Genomic DNA, 15365 nt, shown 5'->3' with positions numbered 1-15365 from the left:
CTAAATAGTAGCTCTCAGATAACATACAGTACGATATGGAACAATAGGAGCCTGTCTCGAATGGACGAATACGAACAATAGAATACTTCGATCAAAAACACGCTCTTTGTGTGTGAATTGACTTGTTAAAACGCGGTCGGTTATCACAACTGGCATTGGTGTTTGCCTAAGTTTAGGTTCAGTTTCTGGAATGGGCTAGATATTCAGAAATATTTCTTGTCTACTTTTTAGAATGGCCTGATTTGATAAACTTAGAAACATCATTTATTGGCTTGATGCTTTTATATTGATTTAGTGACACTGAGTCGACATTACTTTGATTTACAAGCAGATGCTTGGCCGTTTTGAATCTGTTTCTTCTGTGGTTTGTGTCCAGTTGTGGCATCGAACAGACGTAGTCGAGGCTTTTCTGTCAGTTATTTTCAGCAAACTGGAGTGCTGTTAGATTGCTTTAGCCGTTAGATTTGCTTTGCAGATTACTATCATATAGTAGTTTGGTGCTTTTATATTTTGAAACATTGTTTAAAACTACTTAAAGACAGAGCAGTAACAAAACGCAATGTAGTGATAGCAGGGCCCTTCACGATTTGTTGTTGTTGTTTTTCTGCAGAAAAAACACTATGTTTTGTTGCTGACATGTTGGTTTAACTAAACAAACGTAATTATTTGTAATTTAAAAATGTGTGATGGAATCAAGAAACGAAATTCCAGCTGTGTTTAACCCTCAACCTCGCAATACTCAACACCGCCAATTAGTGGATGTAGCGACTGTAGAAAACCGGGCCACTGACGATGTTCAACTCAATAAGGAATTACAGCATAAAGTTTTCATCAATATTGTGTCAAAGTTTATCTGCAAAACAAAACAAGACAGATTGCATAGCGGAATTTTTGTTTTCTTCTTTGCTTTGTGGTTAACCGGTGTGCTCCGGCTGATATTAGGTGGGTGGTCCATTGCGAACGGAAATCTTGCGGCTGATTTGTCGCGAAACAGGCAAATGTACTACGCTGGTTTGTCGGAGGTAAGTGAGCATCATTGTATAAAGGGTCCGATACTGTTTGGTTTAAGCACTCTCAGTTTTATTGTATTTTATTGTAGTTTTATCGTTTCTGGCAATTATGTGACACTGATGGCCATATCTGTTTAAACCAAAGTTGTGAAACTTTTTGACCCAAATGCGCATCTACAGAAACCCAAAGTTTGAAGGCGCGCCACTGATAGTAATATGGAAAAATCAGTCATTAACTTTAAGGATCCTATCATATACTGGGCACTTCGGATTTTGTTTAAAACACGTTTTAAAGAAGTAAAAACGAAGCATCAAAGTAACACTTGCCAATCCTTTCCTTTCTCAACTTCCTCATGCTTAAGTAGTTCATTTTAACCCAAGATACATATACCAATGCATGTTTTTTTCAGGTCGTGAATGGCATCCTTAACCAGCTAATTTGCTTTTCTACGATCAAGTCGGCTTTGAAAACATTAAAGCATGCAGCGTTGACATCTACTGGCGTTAAAGCTGCGTCATTTGGGTAAGGTTTAAAATGTTCGCAATTTTTCTGCCTGGCGTCCTTTGGCTAACTTGGGCTTTATTTTTGAAAAAAAATCATTTAATGTATTGAAATATGCCTTGCTAAATCATTGTTCCTTTAGCAATAAAAAATGGTATCAATAAATAAGCTATTTCAGCTGTTAACTAAAGAAAAGTAAATTTATGTTCTATGTAGGTGCTACTGATCATTTTACTTGTATTGGGCCTAGTGATAAAATTTGCACACCCCTGCTTAAAAAATCCAGCGAATGACACTCTTTCTATTTCGCAACATACATTGTAACGCAGATTCATGCTTCTACTTATGATTGACATCGCGGCTATTATTTACATCAAAGATGTGCGAGATGCCGCATTTCATTCAAGAATCCAATTTGGAATGTTGAGAACACTTCAAAGAAATTACGGAACCAGCAATGACATCACTTTGGCGTGGGACAACCTTCAGACGAACAAAGGCTGCTGCGGGGCTATTAATTACTCAGATTGGTTTAATAGCACGTGGGCGTCTCCAGTAGCAACTGCGAGGGGCGATGGTGTTCTCCCCATTTCGTGCCTTATGGGACCCACCGGGGGTGCCTGCGAAGCTTTTGGGGGCGCAATTGTTACGTCACAACCGAACTACATTGTTACGTCAGAAGTGACGATGGTGGAAATATGTGACTCAGTACAAATGGTTTATATATTCTCTCGCGGGTGCGGAGAATTGTTCATACCGATCCTGGTTGACAATATGGAAGTCGTATTATTGTGTGTGATTGGGCTGTTGGTCGTAACTTTAATTGCGTCGATTTTCATGTTTGCCTTGGCGCGGTTATTGCCACGTCATCAGCGCGTGACGTCAGCGTACAGTCCTGACGAGTCTACTGTGTAGGATGAATCAAATTTCATCTAAAAATACGCAAATAAATTCTACCGACATTGCTGTGACCGAATTTTTTTGTATTTGGGGTTTGTTAGCTGTCTTTCATACTATAAAACAATGTTAGGTAAATAAATGTAGGAAGTTAGGCTACTACACCGTGAACCAAAACAATATATTTAATTGTTATAATCGAAAGCTATGATCAGGTAAAATTCCACAACTCGGCCATAAAGACACCAGGTTTGTTTTGTACGAGTAACTTGATCCTGAGAACAGAACAATACACCAAGGAAGTGATTTCATACAATAGAATGTTAGGAACAAAACATATCCTAGACAAGATGTCTTTTTATAGTCAGTGCAGATTTGACAGTTGTGTACATAAGCTAAAAAATGATATCTTACTAAAAACTGTCGCAAATCAGAAAATTGTAATTGAACTAACAATTTTGTGACATAATGTAATAAAAAATATAACTGACTGAGACTTTTGTAAGTAGAATACATCATGCAGACGTTTTAACATTCTGTTGTCGTCATCAGTGCAGGTTGTGGTGGGATTCAGCCGGTTCGTACCGGTTCTATAGAACCGTCTCACGAAATTTTATGAAATCAGCGAACCGGTTAGCATTACTGGTTACTGTCAATGGACTTTTTGTTACAGAACCGGCTGAAAAATATGACTTTTGTGATAGAACCGGCTGACAAAAAATTCGAATCCCACCACTGAGTGCAGGGTTCGAGGAAAAAAGGGTTTATAAAAACAAAAGGTGAATGCAAGGTGTGTAGACACGGAACTTGCGATTAGAAGGTAGCGTCGATGAAAAGAACAAAATGTTTATCAGCAGTGTCTACAATTTTGTTTGTTTCCTGAGGTCCAACTTAAGTATTTTACAAAAAATGAGTAAAATATAGTTGAACTGTCGGAACCAGGTAGTAAAATGGATTCAACCAAACAAATCCCTACTGTTACAAATCAACGACAAAATAGAGAGTTTTGTGACATCACAACTGTCGAGCAAAGAAGGCCAAACACTAACCAACCAGTAACAAACAAAAGACAAAACTCGATTCACAAATTCTTGTCTGAGTTTGACTGGAAAAAGAAGCAAGACCGTGAACATGCTGAAATATTTCTTGTTTTATTCGCAATTTGGCTATCAGCTTTATTGCGAATGTCTTTCGGGGTTTGGGCATTGTCAAATAAAAATAATGTGGTAGTTCTGACCGAAAATAACAAATTGTTCGTGTCTGGGATAATACAGGTAAAAAATTTGTTTGTGTTTGCATGTTTTATATTTTGTCTCCTTTTTTGTTTAGTTTTTTTAGTTTAAGAAGTAACACACTGTGGTAATAACTAAGCTTAGTTTGTACATGTCTTTGATTTGAGAACAAAACAGTATTTGCTACTTTGCGGCTATAGCAGTAGTGCCTTTTAGTCTTGTTGGACATATACAAAAAGAAAATTTGGTGTTTTACACTTGCAACTAAGCAAAAAAAACTTTTTTTAGATTGTTGGTGGTGCTCTGCTATTATTTGCAGTGAGCTTGATTCTTCGCTTCACTTTTAAAGCTGTCGCGTACCGTTCATTAAGAGCTCAACAAGTCAAAGGCTTGTGCATGGGGTGAGTTGTAAGTACCTGTGGAAACGCAAACAACAAAATGTGGAAAATATTTCAACGTTACACCTTCCACATGCCATGGAATGGGCTCCAACAGAGTAAAAGTGATACCACTTTGAAAGCAAATGTGCTAAACACCGCTGCCGAATTCCTATCCAGCTTATTTGTTGGACTCACTTGAATTTCGTGTCAACTAAAGTGTTAACCAATGCGGATAGTTTTTCTTGTGTGGCTAAGCCCTAAAACGGCATTTTGTTTGGTCGAACATTTTTCTTTTATATTTTCCATGAGTCACCACGCATAAGCGGGTTTTTGGTGTCATATACATGTGACAAAAACTAGTCACTGTTTTGTGTTTCCAAATTAAACATACTCGGTTAAACAACAGGCATCAATAATTTCGATGCAATGGGTAGTTCTATAGGTTTGCTATCCATTTTTTACTAACGCTATTAAGCACATTTGTGTTCTTACAGATTGCTGTACTATCTCATTCTCGACATCGTTGTGATAACGTCATCATTTCAAGTTCGGGACTTGACATTCGAATCCAAAGTTCGTTCTGGACTGTCTGGAACCCTGCAGACGAAATACGGCATCGAAAATGACGTCACTAACGCATGGAATGACCTTCTAACAAACCAAGGCTGCTGCGGGGCTAATAACCACACGGACTGGTTCAACAGCACATGGGCGTTGCCAATAGCAACCGAAGACGGCGAACGTGCCCTCCCAATATCGTGTTTTCTGGCAGCAACAGGGGGTGCATGTGAGGCTTTTGGGGGGGAAAGAGTTAGGTCCGAGACGAACTTCATTGTGACGTCAGAACTTGTACCAGTGAAAAAATGCGACTCAGCAGAATTGGTTTATATTCACTCGAATCCGTGCAGCGAAAAAATCTTGCCAGAACTTGTTAGTAACATGGAAGTCATGTTGCAGTCTGTAATTGTAATTACAGCCAGTTATTTAGCAATGCTTTATACCCTGTATTACTTGGCCACCTGTTTGCAAAACCGCCGTCGTGTGCCTACGGTACATTCTGATGCACGAAATGGGGCTGATATTTTTTACATTGTTTAACAATTTTATTATGTGGAAACGACGTGTTTTTTTCTCAATGGGTGTTATAGGAGTAACCTGGTGACAGGAACTCGGGCAAGAAAATACTGTACTTTGCTCTATGTATTGTTGAAAGCCTAATTAATTTTCTATTGAGCTTGGAAAATTCCCCAAATGTAACATTACATTCCAATGGCATACTGATTGTTTATTGGTCCGTTTTAGGGGCGTTGGTTGGGCGGAAAAGTTTCAAGTGAAAATATCGTGGCGGGTGGACCGTGGAATGATGAAAGGTGATGAAATACCGGACATTGTAAATCGTAATACATTACTCAGTTGTGTTACGTGTGTAGTAACTGACGAATCCAGTATAGCAGCAACAGACAGAGAAAGCTATATACACAGCACCATGCTGACAAAACAAGCTAAAAACAGATATGAGATAACAGAGCAGACATACGTTTTAGTTACATAATCAAAATGTGCAACTTTAATGCGACAGTTTTAATGCTTTTGTGTGTGTGTTTTTTTACATTTTTTTCATACTTTTTTCTGCAAAAAAAATTAAACTGAATGTCTGTAATAATATATACTGTATCTGATTTTAAGTGGTTTGATGTCAAGTACCATATACCAGATGACTATAGCTGCTTGTTGCTTGATTTTCTAAAAATGGGTTCGAAACCAGACACCATTCCTTGTCTTTGTACAAGCAAACAGAAGATTGCAGTTTTGTATTTGGATGATTGTATTGACAAAAAATCCCAATATGTTCAACAACTTAACAACAATGCCTGTGTTGCTGTAAAAATTGAGCAACTAAATGGAACATCATCAAAGAAAACTAATCATGCAATCAAGAATGGGTCAACAGAAACTGCCCTAAAAGACTATTTAGTACAACTCAAGCGCCAGGAAAATATTTCTAAACTTGTTTTGCTTTCAAACAAACCAGCCTCATTTGTTGACACAATGTATTATGTGTCTGTTATGTGGAGGCTCAAAAGCACAACTAACATTGAGATATGTGCAGCTCTGGGTTCTTCTTATATACAAGTTTTGCCTGCTGGTCATACAGAACTTGAAGCTAACACTGGAAATGAGGGCAAATATTGTGGCTTGATTCCATTGGGTCAGCCATGCAAAGTAACTACCACTGGTTTAAAGTGGAATTTAGATGAAACTGTCATGGAGTTCTCTGGCCTTGTAAGCACATCAAATGCTTTGGATGGTAGCGGAAAAGTTACTGTGCATACGGATAACCCTCTAGTGTGGTATCTTGATATTAAATAGTTAATCAAACAAATGTAGTCATGTTGCAATTTCTACTCATAAAAATTAAATCTTGCCCTTTATTAGGAAATTACACTTTACTTTGAATAAAATATTTTAAAGCCTCAATTTGCCGGCTAAATATAAATGCAAAAACATACACAACAAATAGTGGTAAACCAAATTATCTGTTTTGAGTTTGTTGTTAATGTCATAGGTAACTGGTGTAAACAAAACAGGATTGTATATATTTAAAACTGCTTCCATTTTAAGTTATTGTCCTGAACGTTTTTGTTTATACTGGTATGGAGTTCTGATTATATTTGTAACCTTTTGTTATGCAAACACTATCCTCAGTTTCTAGATAAATTTGTGAACAATGTTCAGTGGGTTTTGTGTCGCAAAACTGTTATTGTGTAAATTTATGAAGTTTTATGCACTTAAACTTTGTTTTTTACATAAACAGGATCATACCCTATTTAAGTTTTATTGCCTTGTTCAACAATGAAGACAGAAAGTTGTGTGCTGGAACCGCTGAAATTTTTGAACGACATCAACTCTAAATTTGTCATTGTTGTTCTTAACCACGATGACAGCCCAACACAAACAACTGATGACAGATTTAAGCAACTGTGGAACAAAGCACTGTTTCGAGCTTGTGTTGATGGTGGCACCAATTTTGTTAATGAACTGAATAAAAAAATGCTGCCTGAAACTGATGAAAAATTAATTCCGAATCTAATTTCTGGTGATTTTGATTCGGTCAATGCTGAAATATTGGAAGAGTTTCGGACTTTAGGTGTTGAGGTCATTCCAACCCCTGATCAAGATCACACAGATTTTACAAAGTGTCTTACAATACTTGAACAAAAGTTTCAAAACAAAGAGATTCCCACAGAAGCCGATGTGATTGTTACTGTGCCAGACTGTACACAAAGGTTTGATCATGCCATGGCAAATGTTAACACTTTACACAATGCCAGAGAAATTCTGTCTGGAGGAAATAAAGTGTTTTTACTCTCTAACACAACACTTCAGTTTGTGATCTTTGAGGGAGAGACAAATATTAATCTTGGCAACAATTTGCAATGCAATTCGTTTTTGCTTCTTCCTGTGCATAGACCTGCTTTGGTGTCAACATCGGGTCTGGAAAAGGATTTAAACAATGCCAGCTTGGAATTTGGTTTACCTTTTTGCACTTTTCAGTTTGTTCCGAACAGAACAACATTCAAAATCAACACAAACAATAGTTTGCTTGTGGTTTCAAACATGATTGCCTAGCATATATATGCATGCTTTTTTGTTTAACCCTGTTAAAAATGAATTGTTCACAATGTAACACAAACATTCATCTTAAAACGAGTTTATTTGCACAAAAAATTGACTGTACATTCGGTAAAAAATCACAAGAATTTTAAATGTAAATCATTTGGCAACTGGACTGGTTGATGTCCCAAGTTGTTGGCTGGCTTGCTGGACAGCTGCAGTGTTTGGATTTACCATTGTAGATGAAAAACCAAGACCCACACCACGCTACAATGAGAAGTTTTTATAAAGCAACAGTGTTAACATCCTATGTTGTGTATCATAACAGATTTATTTATATTACCTGTGTATGTGTCGTAACTCTAGCTTGCTGGTACTGCATGTCAAGGTTGGTAAAGAGTTCCTGTTGTTTTTTAATTGTTTCATCAGCAGAAACAGTGGCAGCCTGCTTTGCAAAACAACCGGTAAAATAAAATAATCTAGTAAAGTTTACAGACAACATTGCATACAAATTGCAAACAACGCATGTAATTATTTAATCATTTCTGTTGCACTTTCGGCAAAATACCAACAGGAAGTCAATGACACAACATGATGTATTGAAAAGCCTCAAGCCATTAAATGATAAGCTGCAGACAGTGCACACTATGGGCTACACTAGCCAATACAGCCTATCTCTCGTCACCAGTTAAACTGATGAGACCTTATAGGTCAAAACAATGTGCACTCTCTGCAGCTTATGATATATATATTGTGTTAGTTGATGTGCCAATACATGATAACTGAAAGGTGGCTACATTAGCTGGTACGGCCAATCTCTTGTCACCAGCTGCATTGATGAGACTTTATAGGTCGAAACGGTGTGCACTTGTCTGCAGCTTATCAACTAAAATATGATTTGACTATTGTAATACCTGCTCTGTCGGTTTAATGCCCATGAGTTTTGCAAACTTTTCGTCATTTTTCTTGTCACCCAAAGACATTTGACTCCACAAGGCCGAGTTGTCACTTTCTGGTTTTGCTGTTTCTTCTTCACCCTCCTAAAAGAATAGGAAAATTAAATAGAGTGAACTATTCACAACATTTTCATACGCACTTGTTCTAAGCAGCATGTACAAAAACATAACGTGATAATGCACAATCTTACAATAATCTTGATAATCCTAAAATTGTAACTAAATTGAAACTAGAAGGGTGGCTTAGCACATATTGCCCTTGCATATACACTATAACCTATTTTAAAACATAAATATATTTCCTATGCTTATTTGGTATTGGGTCCCATATTAGCCATCGTCTTTTATAACCTTGGTCATTTCTGCAGGCAAAAACTCATGGGTTGAAAATGCAAAGTTGAAAATAATGCAATTCAAGATAACCATGAGAAAAGTTTTTCAAGATAACCATGAGAAAGTCGGGTGTTGTAAGGTAAAACACAGTGATCGGCACTGGGATTAAATAATAATACTATGTAGAATACAAACTATAAAATTAGATTCACCCCAGATATTGTTTGAAGTATGTCCTATTTAACGTTTTAAAAAACTGACCCATTTTAGGGGGCTAGTAGGGCAACTAATTGGGTTCGACACACAAACTAAAAAATATATAAAACCACAATGACTCAATCAATAGTACTGCAAAATTTCAGCCCAATCCGCCAATGTTTAAAATTTTGACCACTAGAGGTGTTTTGACCAACAACCGTTAATGTTTCTGACGTCATAAGGCTGTTAACAAGCCCCTAACTGCCATGGCGCAAAAACGACCACCAAGCAACCCACCAACGAGCAACATACAACTGGTTGCCCTTGTAACACTATTGCTCCAAAGAAATCTTTCGTTTGTGGTGCCCAGTAACATACAAATACGTTTTACACTTTAGGGCAGTGGTTCTCAACTGGTGGTCCATGGACCACTAGTGGTCCATCATGACATTTTGGGTGGTCCACAAGACGTCCACTAAATTAAGTATTAAACTAGAGATGATTGCATATTACATGTTGAAAAGAGCATCAAAATGTTAGCTGTTAATAATTGTATCTCACTTCTCGAAAATCGGTTTAAAAGAATTATGTTTCAAGTTCAAATGGTTGTTTCGTATGCGTACTTCAAACTTGCTCAAAAATGAAATGGTCCACGATTTTATTTTAACTGGGCCGGTGGTCCATGGCCTAAAACGAGTTGAGAAGCACTGCTTGTGGGGTAAATGTTAGGACTACAGGGTTGAACACAACAATCGACACCTATAAATGGCATACTATACAAGAAATCCAAATTTCAGCCAATTCTGACACTGTTTCAAACCTCACCCATTTTAGGGGGCTAGCGGGGTAAATACTGGGGTTATCAACAAAAACAAAGTGGGATGCACATCTACATAAATATATCTACCATCTGTGTAAATTTTAGCCAAATCCATAAAACATTTGATGGAAAAACGAGTCGGACAAACTTTGGGTAAAAACACACATTTTAGGGGGCGAGCGGGGTAAATACTGGGGTTATCAACAAAAACAAAGTGGGATGCACATCTACATCACTATATCTACCATCTGTGTAAATTTCAGCCAAATCCATCAAACATTTGATGGAAAAACGAGTCGGACAAACTTCGGGGTAAAAATACCCATTTTAGGGGGCTAGCGGGGTAAATACTGGGGTTATCAACAAAAACAAAGTGGGATGCACATCTACATAACTATATCTACCATCTGTGTAAATTTCAGCCAAATCCATCAAACATTTGATGGAAAAACGAGTCGGACAAACTTTGGGAAGAAAACAAAACAATTCGAGTAAAATCAATATGTGTCCCCTTCAGGAAAGGGGACCCATAATTACCAATTCACAGCAAAAGCAAACAAACTAGACAGTGGCATCGGCCTAAACTAGAAATTTAAATTAAACAAACAACAAGTTTTAATCAATGCACAAACAACATTTTTAAAAATCAGTTGTGTTTGTCAATAACTTGTTCAACATAAGTACATGTATCTTCAAGACAAAAGCCTTAACTGAACAACATGTCATTGTTCTGCTTGCTACAGTACTGAATGAAGCAGTTTAGCTGCAAACTTACATTTGCTTTGGACCAAAGCTTTTTTCTCTTTGCCTGTTGCTGTGCATAAGTCATTGGATTCACAACTAGTGGGTTGTAGTAAGTTGGAACAGATATCCCAGTTTCTGCTTTAGCTTTGGCACGAAGTTCTTCCATCTGGGCAGTTGCCTACACATATTTTGAAGTTTACAGATACAAGTATAAGAGCAGTCACATATAAGGGTTTAAATGTTGAAAAAAGCATTTTATAAGAGCTATGTCATGGTTGCGTCCAGTTAAAAAGCTTAAATTAAACAGTCAATATGTTGAGTTAGAGAAAGTTAACAATGGTATAATGTATTTTTTTTATCTTGCATACTGTTGACTTTATACTCTGAAAGTATATGTACAAATATTGATTTAAGTTTTGCATTTTGGAGACAGACTATTGGGGAAAATATTTTGCTTTATGTTAAGCCAACAAACATATTTATGTCCCAAACACACTCAGACAGTTCTTTTGTACTTACTGCTGCACTCATAGCAGAATGGTCTGTTAGTGGTTGCGCGGATTGCACCAACATCTTTGCAGCTTTCTCAATTGCCTCTGAAACACAACTATTTGTTATCGTGCATTTATAAATATAAAGTTAGAAGTCAACACATGCTTTTAAAAACTACTTGTTTCAACATAAATCAAATCATCCAAAGAGAAAAAAACTGAAAATTTAGTTTACCAAAAATTTTGATCACTACCTTTTAGCTGGTCATCTTTTAACCCAAGCAGTCCATTTTCTTGCAATTTCTTTTTCTCTTCCTCGTGTTTTATTTTAGTGAGCTCCTTGGCTCGTTCCAATCTTCTTGCAAGACGCTCTTGTGCGTCCATTGCTTTGTCATAACCAAATCTGTAAGGTGAAGTTGAAGATGAACGACGTGATCTAAAAACAACTCAATTTTATTTTCTGTTTTCTTTAAAACCATGGTTCCCAACCTGGGGTTCATGGACCCCTTAGGGAGATGTTTTCAGGGGGTCCATGGAGGCAAATATGTTTAGTATCATTACCCAGCAGAAAAAAATATCCCAAGTTTGTATACTGTTTTTACAATCCTGCATACAAGTCCAAACCGTTTATCACACTTCAATTGTGCCAAGAACAATTACATTTTGTGATTGTTTTCCCTATTGTGACATCATAACGCAAACAGACAATATAGTTTATGTGATAAACGTTGTGTCTAGTTATATATATTAGAAAATTTCATTTATTGATTTATTATCTTGACCGCTACAATACAGAAACTTCATTGAAATTAAAGGACCGTGCAGGTGAATGGGAAAGCTTCAAAAGCGCAAGAACTTATAATACATGAAACATCTTACGGTAAATTACGTTGGGGTTCCTACAAAAAGGTTGGGAACCACTGCTTTAAAACCACATGAGGTTAACAAACCTTCGAGGTCGCCGTTCTCCTCTAGAGCGAGATCTAGATCTTCTTTTCGAGCTTGTCTTTCTGCTCCTTGATCCCTGTCTTCTACTTCGAGACCGGGATCTTTTGCGACTACGGGAGCTCCTTTTTCTGCTTCGTGATCTGGATCTCTTCGGAGTTCTTGATCTCCTTTTTTTGCTTCTTGATCGGGAGCGCCGCTTTCTACTTCTGGATCTTGATCTGCGTTTTCTGCTTCTCGATCGTGACCTCCTCTTCCTGCTGCGCGATGTTGATCGTCGTTTGCGATCTCTTGAATGAGAGCGACGCTTTCTGCTTCTTGATCTAGATCTGCGCTTTTTGCTCTTTGAGCGTGATCTTTTGCGTTCCGGACTTTTTGATTTGTTTTTAGTTACTTCTTTATTGTTACTGCAAAATCAAAAAAATTTTTTTATTATTTTTTTATTTAAAACTTGTTGAACACTTCTAATTCATTCGAATACAATGAAGTATGAGCAACATCAATGTTACTGTCAAGTTGCAGCATTTAATGTTACCAACCTGGTTTTAGTTTCATTGTCATCCTTTTGTTTTTTAGTTGGAGACGATTTACTTCTTGAAGTTGATCTGCAAACAATACAGGACAGCATCATGGTAAATGTAACTGTAATGGGATCCATAATTCAAGGTGCATATGGCATGTACTTTACATACCTCATGTACTCATATACATGCATCACATATACTTCAATTTTCTTACCTTGATTTTGATCGTTTATGGCTTTCACTTTTACGTCTCTGGGATCTGAGATGTCGGTCTCTGCTACGACTGCGTGTTCGGCGTTTATGGCGACTTCTGTCACGATGGCGACTGTCACTTCGGCTGCGGCGCCGACGCTTGGGAGATCTTAGAAGTGCATATTTCAATTAAACCATTGTCCATAGCCCAGTATATTATACATGACCAGAAGAGAGAAATAAGCCGGTGCTAAAGAAAAATCACATTGTTTGCATTTCAATATTTATTCACCTTGATCTTTTTCTATCTGTCCTTGACTTTTTGTTTTTTTCATCCGATTCCTTATCAGAATCATCATCAGAACTTCTCCTAGAAAAAAATGCACGTTTTTTACTTTGGTGATCATATTCCTCGCACACATAAAAATTATTACACAAGTCTTCTCCCAGTTATTATGACAACTATACAGTAGCTTTCCATAATCACAGTAATTATCTTACAAAAACAAAATGTAACACACACAATTTAAAACAAATTAAATTTGAAATGTTTGGAAATCATACTTTCTTAAATTTTCTCTCTTGACTCTTTTTGTTTTGGTGATTGCTGCAGGTCTGTCATTGTCCTGAAATGTATAATATTACAAGAATTTAACAACACAGTTAAAAATGATGAAATCACACATGCAGTAAAAAATATTTATAATTTTTAGGCATAAATTTCAATTTAAAGGCATTACCTCGGAGTTGTTGGAATCACTATTTTCCTCACTTTCTTCAACCTAAAAAATTAACCATCTTGAAGGATTTGTAACCACTGTCCAAAAGAAAACAACAGACAACATTTGACATTACTATTACTGAGAAACTTAATATTTGCAGTAACTTAAAATTGGGATTAGGTAACTGTGGACTAACATACGAAGTTTAGGACAAGAAAAGTTCAGAGAATAAATCCAATCCTATGAATTATCAAAGTTTCAAGAGGTTGCATCAGTTAAGTGTTGATAGAGCGGAACAGGCATTTATGACTTAAGCAATGAGTGAAAAATCTCTGATCTTCTACACTTACCAGCAGGCCTTTCACAAATTACTCGGGACAGCCAACAAGTGAACAGTATTATTACACCAAGCTTTTGGTACTGCAACCAAATGTACTGATACACTGTAACTGTCTCTAAATTTGTGAAAATCCTGAAACAGCCGTAAACCGCATAGGCCGATGAGCAAGCACGCTCACTAACGCTGTCTTCACCTGAGGCCAATATTAGTTCCGTGTTTCCTCTTGTCATTTGTTTGGTACGCAGACGGAGAACGTCAAAAGCTGAGTTTTTAATTTTGTTCACACAATAAAGTGTTACCAAGGGTTGCAAAAACAGTTGGCAGAAAGCAAAAAAAAAACTTACACAAGCTAGCACGCTTTTAATGTTTTATAGTAGCTGTATGATATTGGAGTAAATTCATGAATGGTGCATTGCTTTATCTTTTTTATACTTACCTTTAAGCTATATTAATCAGGGACAGTTTAACATGCAAATGAGGGGTTTTAAAGCACACAAAATCAATTCAATCTTAAAGCACATACCACTTTATCTGGTTCTTTCACAATTTCTTCTTCTGGACTTTCATTGTTGTCTTTTTCTGAAAAAAAATTTTTTTTTTGTCACAATACTTAATCGAAGTGTCATTGCAAATTAAACATTGCTATGTCTGTTTGTGTAATTTTCACTTTTACAAAAAAACATTCACAACATTTTTATTTCTTGTCATAATGATTATAAGCATAAAAATTGTGTTTATTTAGTGTACCTGTGTCATTATCTTTAGACTCCCAATCGTTTTTCGCCGTCCAACCATCCGGTCTTGTGTTGTTGTTTGACATCTCTCATAAGAGCTTAAAATAATGCAATTTGGTGACTAAACTATATCCAGAGTCCAGACAAATCAACCAACTGCTCACTTATCTCGAGCAATTAAACCAAGCAAATCTACTACAAACATAATGTATTATAATGAAAACAGCATGGGTAACATTTATATCACCATCTGCAAGCAACGGGTTCAAATTGCACATGATATTAGGCGGAATTTGTCGCGCATCTTCAAAATGGCGAAGACAAACCAAACTTTTATGGAAGTGACGTAAAATGTCGATATTCGCTGCAGCGAAAAAACTTGGCTGAAGCAAAAATGTGTTTGAAAACAGATTTAAACTGATGAGGCAAAATGGCAAATGTGAATTCACCAAAGAACAAACACAGTTTTTGCGTGTTGGCAAAGGAAACATTCGGCTAAATTTCTGCATATTATCTACTAATGTTTTTAGTTAAGTCAAAAAGCAGATTGCAAGATCAGAGAAAATTAGCACCTTAACTTGCTAAATTTCGACCGGAACTTCTCAGTTTGCATGCAAATTGCAACAGCTGCTTGTTGTTGTCTAGAAATTAGACACATATCGCTCCTTCTTCAATGCTTTGACCTTGACGTATATAAACACAGTGAACAATTACATTACGTAAAAGAAAG

At 36.8% G+C, this 15365-nt stretch overlaps 5 protein-coding genes across 7 annotated transcripts; 4 read left to right on the top strand and 1 right to left on the bottom strand.

Moving 5' to 3' along the window:
- The first annotated feature begins 6 nt into the window (after window positions 1-6).
- On the top strand, window positions 7-2488 carry LOC145232529 (uncharacterized). Its single transcript, XM_080097161.1, has 3 exons — window positions 7-1022; window positions 1421-1533; window positions 1842-2488. Exons 1-3 carry the CDS (start codon window positions 687-689, stop codon window positions 2425-2427), a joined length of 1035 nt encoding a protein of 344 aa, XP_079953287.1. The 5' UTR covers window positions 7-686; the 3' UTR covers window positions 2428-2488.
- An 811-nt stretch (window positions 2489-3299) lies between these two features.
- On the top strand, window positions 3300-5705 carry LOC145232400 (uncharacterized). Its single transcript, XM_080097010.1, has 3 exons — window positions 3300-3683; window positions 3930-4042; window positions 4516-5705. The coding sequence occupies exons 1-3, from the start codon at window positions 3360-3362 to the stop codon at window positions 5117-5119; spliced, it is 1041 nt and encodes a 346-aa protein (XP_079953136.1). The 5' UTR covers window positions 3300-3359; the 3' UTR covers window positions 5120-5705.
- LOC145232403 (thiamine pyrophosphokinase 1-like) lies at window positions 5609-6836 on the top strand. Its single transcript, XM_080097014.1, has one exon. The coding sequence runs from the start codon at window positions 5672-5674 to the stop codon at window positions 6389-6391; it is 720 nt and encodes a 239-aa protein (XP_079953140.1). The 5' UTR covers window positions 5609-5671; the 3' UTR covers window positions 6392-6836.
- Window positions 6837-6861: 25 nt separating this feature from the next.
- On the top strand, window positions 6862-8135 carry LOC145232402 (thiamine pyrophosphokinase 1-like). Its single transcript, XM_080097013.1, has one exon. The coding sequence runs from the start codon at window positions 6875-6877 to the stop codon at window positions 7649-7651; it is 777 nt and encodes a 258-aa protein (XP_079953139.1). The 5' UTR covers window positions 6862-6874; the 3' UTR covers window positions 7652-8135.
- On the bottom strand, window positions 7718-14956 carry LOC145232398 (uncharacterized). 3 transcript variants are annotated; one of them, XM_080097009.1, is made up of 14 exons: window positions 14649-14956; window positions 14425-14480; window positions 13580-13621; window positions 13404-13465; window positions 13132-13209; window positions 12862-13008; window positions 12663-12728; window positions 12129-12530; window positions 11433-11581; window positions 11207-11283; window positions 10719-10865; window positions 8551-8676; window positions 7980-8084; window positions 7718-7903 (listed from the first exon to the last, which is right to left on the bottom strand). In XM_080097009.1, exons 1-14 carry the CDS (start codon window positions 14719-14721, stop codon window positions 7796-7798), a joined length of 1638 nt encoding a protein of 545 aa, XP_079953135.1. In that variant the 5' UTR covers window positions 14722-14956; the 3' UTR covers window positions 7718-7795. The 3 variants fall into 3 exon arrangements, with proteins under 3 accessions (XP_079953135.1, XP_079953133.1, XP_079953134.1); XM_080097007.1 differs by having other exon boundaries at window positions 11433-11614; window positions 14649-14955; XM_080097008.1 differs by having other exon boundaries at window positions 7980-8081; window positions 11433-11614; window positions 14649-14954.
- Window positions 14957-15365: the final 409 nt, after the last annotated feature.

Source organism: Phallusia mammillata, chromosome 6, assembly GCF_965637545.1.
Source record: "Phallusia mammillata chromosome 6, kaPhaMamm4.hap1.1, whole genome shotgun sequence".
Taxonomy (NCBI): Eukaryota; Metazoa; Chordata; class Ascidiacea; order Phlebobranchia; family Ascidiidae; genus Phallusia; species Phallusia mammillata.
The sequence above is the reverse complement of the archived record's forward strand: the minus strand, read 5'-3'. Positions and strand labels throughout refer to the sequence as shown.